Source organism: Frankliniella occidentalis, unplaced genomic scaffold, assembly GCF_000697945.3.
Source record: "Frankliniella occidentalis isolate FOCC.00 unplaced genomic scaffold, Focc_3.1 Scaffold44, whole genome shotgun sequence".
Classification (NCBI taxonomy): domain Eukaryota; kingdom Metazoa; phylum Arthropoda; class Insecta; order Thysanoptera; family Thripidae; genus Frankliniella; species Frankliniella occidentalis.
The window spans coordinates 1-9804 of NW_026267174.1; the positions used below are offsets into that span (position 1 = coordinate 1).

Consider the following 9804-nt stretch of genomic DNA (forward strand, 5'->3'; position numbering starts at 1 on the left):
GAAAAGTAGTTTGTTATTTTCAAAGAACAATGTTTTTAGAAAAACCCACCAATGGTTATAGGAACAACATTTATTTCAAAATGCTCCATTATTGATATACCAGCAACTGGAGCTTTCTCTCGGCAAAATACTCTTAAAGCTCTCTGTAAACACAAATTTGCATGATCAGATGGAACAGATTAATCTTAAGAGAATTTAGTGGGTGTACTGCTTGCCTTTCGGTCAACTGGCATTATATTAGGACTCTCCGTTGGAACTAGAACTTCTTTGTAGGTTTCATTTGGTAATAGATTTTCAACACTAATATATCCCAGTTCCAGTAAGTGCTCAACAGAGTCATCACTTTTTGATTGTTTGGTGTACCTATTTCAAAACACAAAAAAAGAGAAGAAATATTATTAATATACTTAATTTATCTTCATTACATCTTTTTCACCTCCCGCCTGAAGAAAAACTTTAAATGAAACTCACAAAAAGTTACTGAGAATTAGATCAGCAATACCAAGTTGTCCATCACTGTCAGTTAGTTGCCACTTAGCATGCTTAAAGCTAATCTCAGAAGCTCTAACAGCTGTGATTGGTTTGTCATTTCTAGATGTGGCTACCTTCTGGGTAGCTGAAAGTTGTCTTTCCTTGTAACATGACAACATCATATCAAGCTCTTCACTCTCTGCCGCTAGATTTTCTTTGCAATCATATACTGCCTCTTCTAGCTCTCGCTTCTGAACCAAAAAATTAGCATTTTCTGGTTCCTCCACCACAGCTCTTTGAAGGAGATACGTCTCCTTCTCCAGGCGTCGTAGTTTAGAGACAAGACTTCGGACATAATTTTGAAGCTGTTGAATTGGCTTGCGCTCGTCTTCCTGCCTGCTAAGTAACTGCAACTGGAACCTCAGACGTTGAAGACGATCCAGTCGCTCTTTGCGGTGTGGTTCGACATAAAGTAATAGATTATTAATGATGTCCAAAAGCATAGCATACTGCAGGGAGTTGGTGCTAACATTTAGGTCATGGTGCATGAGAGTGAATGCATCAACTGCTCTTTCTCTTCTCTCCCAAGGTGCCCCCTCATCTATAGGGATTGGTGGTACTTGGGCCTCTCCAAGAGTACTAGGGTCAATACTACTATCACCATAACCAACATAGAAAAATTCACAGTTACACCGAGACACAATACGCTGCAATTGTACAGCTGGATTGTCACCAGTGCTGCTGCCACCAACTGTCTCACTGACAACTCCTCCTACAGACTGTCCACTGCCTACTATGTGAGGCAAGTCTGGTAAGTCTGCAATCACTTTAGAATCTTTTTCTTGTATATTTTCAACTGAGAGCCACATTATATTTTCTAGAAACATAATTAAAAGAATTAGAAGTTTAAAACTAGGTAATATTAATTATTAGATTGAAAATAAATTTTCCTTTTACCATCTATTGAATCGTTTTCTCCAGCACTCACAGTTGCATAGTACTGCATACATTCCAATGACCCAACCCATGTTGTTTTAGATACTAATGTGTGATCTCTCCACGCAGGCCTATGAATTCTCTTTAAGACTTCAGCTTTGGCAGCACTTATAATGACGTAACCTTTTGTCTCACATCCTTTCATTAGAACTTGGCTATTCACAAGAGCGACTGAAAAACGAAAAGGAGCAATCAGTTTTTTACATTTGGGTACACTCATTTAGAAAATTTTAAATTTTAATCGATTACAAAAATTATAGACTAACTTAGCCAATTTTTGTGCACTACATCATCTTCTTGACAAGCTGTGACACCTTGGAGGCTCTGATCACGAGTTTGAGTTGAGAGGTCATCACTAAAAACAACTGATTTCTTATCAGCTTCAGCAATAAGCTGCTGCAACATACTTGCTGCATGACCAGATTGGATTTTAGTCATGGGTGAAGGTGTTGCTTGGATACCAGCCGCCTAGTGGAGGCAAAATAAACTTTTTATAGTACAATTTATATGATTAGTTTAAGGGTGGTCAAATGACGCCATTCATTTTACCTGGAGAGTAGTATTTGATGGAGGAGTAAGTTGTCCATCTGAGGGTCGTCCTCTTGTTTTTAGAGGAGTTGTTGTGTTCTCTGACCGGAAACCTTTCAGAGCCTCAGTAGATAGATTTTTTTTTAGTTGCTGTAAAAATTATAAATGATTAAAACTGACTAATAATTATAGCAGAGAACCTGTGAAATATGTAGTAAAGATGTTACACTTACTTTGTTTTTCACAAATGTGTCAAACAGCGCAAAGGCTATATCTCTGTTACTCTTTGTCCAAGCACCCTTCAATCCATGCACAACCAATCTGTGCGTAGGTGTGTCAACGGGTTGTTCAGCATTATGGGGCAATACAGCCTCCCTCCCATATGAAACTTTGGATACACTTAAGAAATAGCATTTCTCTACAGGCGATTGGTTGAATATATGCTGTCAATATGTATTCTGAAATTAGTCTCATAAATCTTTATAAATGAAAGAACATAGAGATTAGATCCTACCTCTTTGCTTTCATCATTCAGCAGAGCACTCTTAAGCCAGATTTCTGCATCATTCGATTCACAATTCATGTACATAACAGACCATTCTGATCTTGGACGATGTTTTAAACCATCATCAATTGGAACCAGAGAAAGGGTATGCTCTGTTTAGATAGTAAGTGGGGAATCAGTCCAAACTTGGATAAAACAGTATGTATTCACAAAACTAAATATAGTTTTGGTATTTGTATATTTAAGAATGAACTGACCTGAGCTACATGTAACTCGACCTCCCAAAACTTCAAAGCCTCGCTGCATTGATGACGACATCCAATACCTGACATGGAAACAGTGCAAAACTAAAGACAAGTGAACCTTACGGTAATGTCGGCTAAGTTGCCTTTTTTTTGACCGACAATTATTAAACAACGCTCCCCGGCGTGTAGGTCTTGTTACACCTGAGAGAATGAGTTTTAAGCTCTCAAACCATCTGAAACAATTTCCACATAACATCATTGGCAACAATTAACAAAGCAATACCTTAAAGTTTCAAATATTCATCTTACCTAAGTGTGCTTCCATGCAGAACAATATTTGGGTCTTCTTTTGGGGGTGCATTTGTGTTTTGTTTAGTCTCCATTGAGATACTCACATTCAGATTTTGAGAACGGAATGCTCTAAATGAATCATGTTCCTTTGGATACAGAAAAAAACAACATGTAAATATTGGAAAAATTAAGAAAAACAATTACAGTCCCAAATCTTTAATTTCAATTGTACAGTTAATGTACCTGGTTGCTTGAATATTCTGGAAGCTTATCAGGAGCACAGGGCATTACAGAGTGATGGTCATTCGGGTCAGCTAAGCAAACCCAGCCTAGCTTAATGGTGAGGCGCAAATCAGGTAAATATAGAAGCCGACAATCATCATACTTTGAAGCAGTTCGCACGTACACATGCAGAGAGCCCTTTAAGACAACTTTAGCTAGAAAAGGAATAAAAAATTTAGATTAAGATAGAAAAACAAATTTTCAAAGCAATCACTTTGTTTAGATTTTGATTAAAAGAAATTTTTTTGATTATCTACACTTACCATTAGTCCAGTCTAGTGCAACATCTCTCCAGGTTAATTCCATTTCTTCTGTTGTATTGTAGGGATCTAGAGAAGCATGAAGAAGCACTGTCAGTGTTCTTGTAACCATGGTAAGTCGACCATGGAAAAGAAGTCTCATTTTGTCCCAAAAGGGGAGAGTTGGGCTAGGGTCTAATGAAGGGGGAGAAATTTGACTAAAACTAAGATTGCACTGAGCAATAACTGGCTCCCAGCATGGTCCAAAAGCATAACTAAATGTTTCAACATCACAGTTGAAGTCATGGTAAAATTTCAAAGATGTCATACTCCGATCAACTTGCACTTTTCCCCATGGATCTCCTAAATCAATGGTGACTCCTCGCTTTGCTCTTTTAGGAGCTACCTGTTCTGCTCCCACCAACCTGCCCCAAATACTTAATTCTTGAATATGCAATAGGGGTTGGGGAAAATCTCGTAACTGAAACTTCCATTCTCTACAACAAGCTGATACAGAGCGACACCACAAAGTAGAGAATTCCAGTCCTTCCTCAGGCCATGGGCTGTCTGGATCGATTTCTGTCATGTTCTTCACAACATTTTCAGCTCCGTGGATGGAAGGATCAGCTAGGGCCATGATTTCTAAATCAGACATGAGCCAAGCAAATAATCTGGTTCGGGGAGGTGTCTGGTTCATTTGCTTAGAGCGCTGTATGTAAATTTCAGCATTTTTCATGTTTAGAGATGAGTAGAGCTCATCAACTTTTCCAGCTGGCATTAGAAGGTGCTCTTTACAAAGTTCCTGGACCTACAGAGTTCAGGAAAAAAGGTAATCATTAACTCTGCAAATGTAATTTGATTCAATAGATTGGGTTAATGGTATTATTTGAGTTTTTTTTTATTTACCTTTGCATCCAGCATCTTTTGTCTCTTTAAACTTTCTTTGTATTCATCTTCTAGGAGTTCAAAATTGTCTCTCAGTTTTACCTCAAAAGGATCATCAGTCATTTCAAACAAAAACTCTTTCACCTGTATATTTAAGTATTTAATGAGTTATCAAACAAAAATAATAATGAAAATTTCACTGAGCTGGATATAAAGAGGGTGAAATTTCTCCCGGTAAAAGCAGGTAAATTGAGTATTGGGTCATACCTTTATAACCATATCTGCTGGAAGAGGGCTTTTGGAGGTGAAAGGAGGTTTCTGGCGATAGTGAATCATTCTCACCCACTTTATAATGCTGACTAGTTCTTTTCGGACAGCATCAGCAAAATTGTGTTCATAAGGGAATATGGCACGGAATGAGGAAATAGTTGTCGCCCTAAAAATCAATTCATAGCTCAGACAAAGAGTTTGAAGATACAGTATCAGATACAGAATAAGTACCAACCTTGTTTTATTCCTTAAAAGCTGGAAACCTTCTGTATTCTGTCGCTCAAGTTGTACTTCCTCATGGTCAAGGAGAGTTTCTATGGAAATGTTATCAATGTGGAAAATGTCATGACCATCAATAGTGATGATAATGGAGCTGGCAGTGAACCCCTTATTTTGGGAGCTGATTTGAAAGGATAAATCCCCAGAAGTCACAAGCATACTATGGTTTTCAGATAAATGGACACCTAATTTAACCTGCCCAGGAGCAAGGATTTTCAATTGGTCTAGAACATTCCAAACACTGCCCTTATCCTTTCCTTCCTCTAAGGAAGTGGAACGAGGCTTGTCTAAAAGGAGAAAAACAAGAAAAGATTAATTTAAAGATTCCATTAGAGTTGAACTGGAATAACAACTATACTTACCAATCAACTGGGAAAAAAACTGATTTAGATCTTCACCCACTGCAAGCAGTCTCAGATGAAGATTTGTACTCCACATAGCAAAAACATCCTCTAATAACTGTATAGCAACACCTTTGTTTCGGTATTGTATTCTTGCTTGTTGGATGTGGGCACATGATATCTGAAAAAAATGTCAATTTTTCTTATATCTTGGGAGCAAAATTACCAAACTTACATCTCCAGTATAGAACAGGGTCACTGTAAATATAATTATTATTATTTTACTGACTTTTACTGCTTCTGACTTCAGGCAGTTGTATGGGCTTCCCGAGGGGGCCAGCGATACAGCTTTACAACCCTCAAATGTCAGAACTAATTTTTCTTCATTTCTCTCCATTAAGATGGAGTCTAAACGTGCCATTACACCTACTACAGAAACATAATATAGCATTAATATTAATAAAAAAAAAAAAAATAGCATAGATAGGTAATAAGTGATCCATAAAGTCAAGTGAGGGTAAAAATCCATACCTTGAGGATCTGTAATGAAAAATATGTTGGAATTTGTTATATTAGCATTCACAGTACATGTGCTGATCCATGGCAAAAACTGGGAATTAGTCTTGAGTTGTTGAGTACCCACTCTCTTTTGCTTATAGTCATTGTAACACCTGCAGATGAAGATTAGACAAATATTTTTTTAAAATTATGGGAATAAAACTTAGCACAGCAAATATGTACTAGTTTACTAAGGCAAGTATTGAAGATAGCCATACTTCTGAGCATGAATGATAAAAGCAGCCAGTTGAGGACTCCATTCTGCACATAACATATCCAGCATTCCTTCTAGTTTATAAGGGTAGAAGTTTCCAGCTCGACCTCGGATGTTAAGAAGCATAACACCAAGAAAGAGAGGTGTGCCCCACACATGACAACGTCGTCTTTGATAAATATCTACATCAGAATCAACTCTTGATAAACCAAGGCGACACCACAATGCCTCAACCAGAAGTTCACCGGACCAGTCCTCTGGATTGTAGTTAGAGGTAGAACCTGGTATAAATAAAACCATGCCTTAATAATAGATAAGAAAAAAATAATATGTGTAGATGGAGGGATTTAAATTCCTGAAGACGATTTGTATTTTTTACTGACCATGTGAGTTGAGGACCTGATCAAGTCCTAAGCGGATATGATTACATCCAATGCAGGCACTCCCTTCAGAACTTGACATTCGTAATCGGGCTGAGACATCAAACAATTCCAAACTGCCAGACACTTTGCATCCACTTAGTATTTCATAAATCCAACTGTGACTAGCATTTTTTTTTGAAAGGTCTTGTGCTTCAACCTCCATTTCCTGAGAAATTAGTAAACACAATGAATCATGGACTTTCAAAGCCCAGATAAAGAGCTTCATCAAGATTAATAATTAAATTATCTTACCCTTGGATATGAATTCACAGGATGAGAGTCATTAGAAGTGTGAGTGGAATATGAAGAGTGCAAGGAGTGCGCAGTGCGAAGGAAATTCATGGACACCCAGGAGTGTACAGCTCGGTGATTGTAAGTGCCTGACAGAGTATTCAGTCGAAGATTTACCTTCAACAGCTTGCCTTCCAGCTATTGGCAAAATAAAAATCATGGAGAGTGAATGCATAAGGCAATATGATCAATCAACAACAAAATTTTTACAGTTCCACTTTTAAATGTACAGCAAAGCGTGAAGTCATGCATGGAAAATGCAAACAAAAACATACCCCTGATTTAAATGTTAATTTCTGGAGAAGGAAAACTTTCTCTCTCTCATCACGCACATCCAATTCATCTAGTTGGAGTCCAACAGATATTTCAGGTATAATTGATTCACCATGAATTCCTATGCAGAGAAATATTTGTAAAAATTTAATAATAGTGAAAACAAGATTGACTTCATAATCTAAACTTGGGTGTTACTTGTAACATACCTGCCAGTTTTAAAACAAAACTTGTTTGGACTAGGAGACTGTGTAAAGACGCTCGAAATTCAGTACTGCTTGCAGCTCTCATACCAGTGAGAAGAGAATATTCTAATTTCAGTGTCATTTCTTTTGGAATCAGAGGAGAAAGAGTGGAGAGAATCATTGACGGACTATATAACTGGGGGTGAGTGGTTGAAACCAGATCATGCCTGGAACTCTTTTTGTCTTTGCTCTTTTTATAATCTTTTTGACTACGTTCTCGTTTTCTATGGCCCTCTTGTTCTTTCCGTTGGGCAGCAAATGTATATAAACCATCATTTATTACAGCTTTTAGATGTTCTAAATTGACATGAAGTTTCTGTAAATTGAGTATTGTTACAGTATATTAATCTTTAAATAAAATAATTTAAAAATAGGTCAATTACCTCAACAGAGAGTGATCCTTGAGCAGCCATCATAGCTTCAAATGAAACACCAAAAGATAATTCACCCAGACATGTTTGCGATGGAGGTAAGTTGCTTTCTTGGGAGGCGTGTCTCAACAATTTGGCTGCTGCATTTACAAGCACCACATTAACTAGGAGAGACCTCGCACTATGAACGACACTACCATCCAGATGGACCTCTGCTGCAGTGGCATGAACAAGCCACTCTGGTGACTGTTGGTGTAGCAACATTGCATTGAAGTTCGTAATGTGAACAGCCATAAACTGAAAAATGTCAATAAAACATGATAGCTTTAAAATTGCCTCTTCAACCACAAGAAATATGGGTAAAAATAATAGCAAAGGACCAAACCTGAGCAAAAGTAATTATGGAGGGTGGAATCTTTTTGTTGCGAAAATCAATGTGCGACCAATCATCTGGCAAATGGCGGATAGGCCTGCTACCCTCACTGTAATTGCCGACATCCTTATTAATACGAACATCTCGTAAGACTACTGCTAGTAATTTGGTTACTTCACTGCTAAAAAAGTTGCTTCGAAAGCTGACTTCCTCTATGTGCTGTAAATTTCAATTTTCAAAAAACCACAGATTACAAGGACAGGTCGAAGTAAAAAAGCAACAGCCCTTAAACTAAATGTACTCACCACAGAAAACTCATTTCTCTTGATGACCACATCCTGAAGTCGCAAATAGAAAAAAGATATCTTTCCTATTTGAACATCTATTCTGAATCGTTGCTTACATAACCAAGCAAGGATTTTTGGTAAAATTCTGCAAATGGATGAGGAAAACTAATAAATTCAAACAGCAGCAGAAAATGTATCTCTGATGATATCTGTCAAGTACTGACATAGATCTTAACGACAAGTTTAAATGTGTAATAATGAAAGATATGGGACAGAGAGTTATAGATGGATTGAATTAGTGACATTTTCATAGTTGTATGCTACTGATGGATTAAATAGAGCAAAATGCCTCCCCTGACGCTAATGGGATCAACCAAAACAAACGTTCCAAGAGACTTAACCTTCAGTTCTTAACATTTCATAATACAGTACAACATGAAACGAGGCTTAACAAAACTTACAATGCAACGAAGTAATAAATTAACACACACGCAACACAGAACACCCCGAACCCTGCCATTCATGCTGTTAGAATAAAAAAGTTTAAAAATTAAAATCAAGAGCCCTAAAAAAGGGTCAATAAGGTTGTTGTTTAGTTGTTACTGACCGGAAAATTTTTCATACTTCTTGTGTTGTGTCGATGATTCTGAGAATGCTGCGGGTAGGAATACAGATGATAGCGGCAGATATATGAAGAGGGAGGAAGTGTGCGAGGGAAGACCGGGACCAATGTTTGGCTTTTGAGTCACAATAACATCAGGATGAGTGCAAAAAGACGTCAAAACGAGGGACCCTTTTGACCTAACGAATAAAGAGATCTGCATAGAGTACCTTTATGCGCATTACCTCAAAACTTTTAAAAAATGACAATATTAACAATATGGGATAATTTTTTTTTTACAAAAGTACAGCTCTAAGAAAAAGCTGATCTTTTTAGATAATTAGATGTGTCCAGGGGAACTTTTTCCGTTCTCTGTTGAACACGGCTCTTTCTATATCAATGAAATTTCATGATTGCTCAGAGAACAAGTATTTATAGATGTAGGCCTAGTGTAATGTGTGGTGGGGATGCGAGAGGGATGGAGAAAACCAGATTAGGAATAATAGAAATTGAAACTCAATTTTTTTATTCCTTATTGAAAAGAAAAACAACATGGTGCCAATAAATTCTCAATTTAAAATAAAGATAACAAGAAACCCAACGGGATCATTAATGCGCTAACTAAAACTAACATACGCACGACATATCATTCCAATACCACACACGCACACACACACTTTCATAAGAGAACATCACAGTAAGTGCGATCCTTTATTCGAATAAACCACAAACACCACAATTTTTTGACACAAATGTACAAAGTTCTAGAAAAAAAATCCTCTTTGGGCAACATTAAAATGTAGAAGACAAAGAGCAACAGTCAAGGTGGGTTTTTGC

At 37.3% G+C, this 9804-nt stretch overlaps 1 protein-coding gene across 1 annotated transcript; it reads right to left on the reverse strand.

Moving 5' to 3' along the window:
• Positions 1 to 49: 49 nt before the first annotated feature.
• On the reverse strand, positions 50 to 8969 carry LOC113206080 (protein KIAA0100; the record flags this gene model as incomplete). Its single annotated transcript, XM_052266932.1, has 27 exons — positions 8828 to 8969; positions 8385 to 8511; positions 8092 to 8298; positions 7719 to 8003; positions 7300 to 7651; positions 7093 to 7211; positions 6779 to 6955; positions 6488 to 6692; positions 6109 to 6385; positions 5864 to 6003; positions 5622 to 5761; positions 5354 to 5513; positions 4948 to 5278; positions 4710 to 4878; positions 4464 to 4586; positions 3582 to 4365; positions 3280 to 3473; positions 3055 to 3182; positions 2758 to 2978; positions 2510 to 2652; positions 2229 to 2438; positions 2017 to 2145; positions 1734 to 1935; positions 1429 to 1638; positions 472 to 1348; positions 216 to 363; positions 50 to 143 (listed from the first exon to the last, which is right to left on the reverse strand). Coding segments are annotated over exons 1-27 (6211 nt in total), but the record flags the coding sequence as incomplete, so codon positions are not given.
• Between the last annotated feature and the right edge of the window lie 835 nt (positions 8970 to 9804).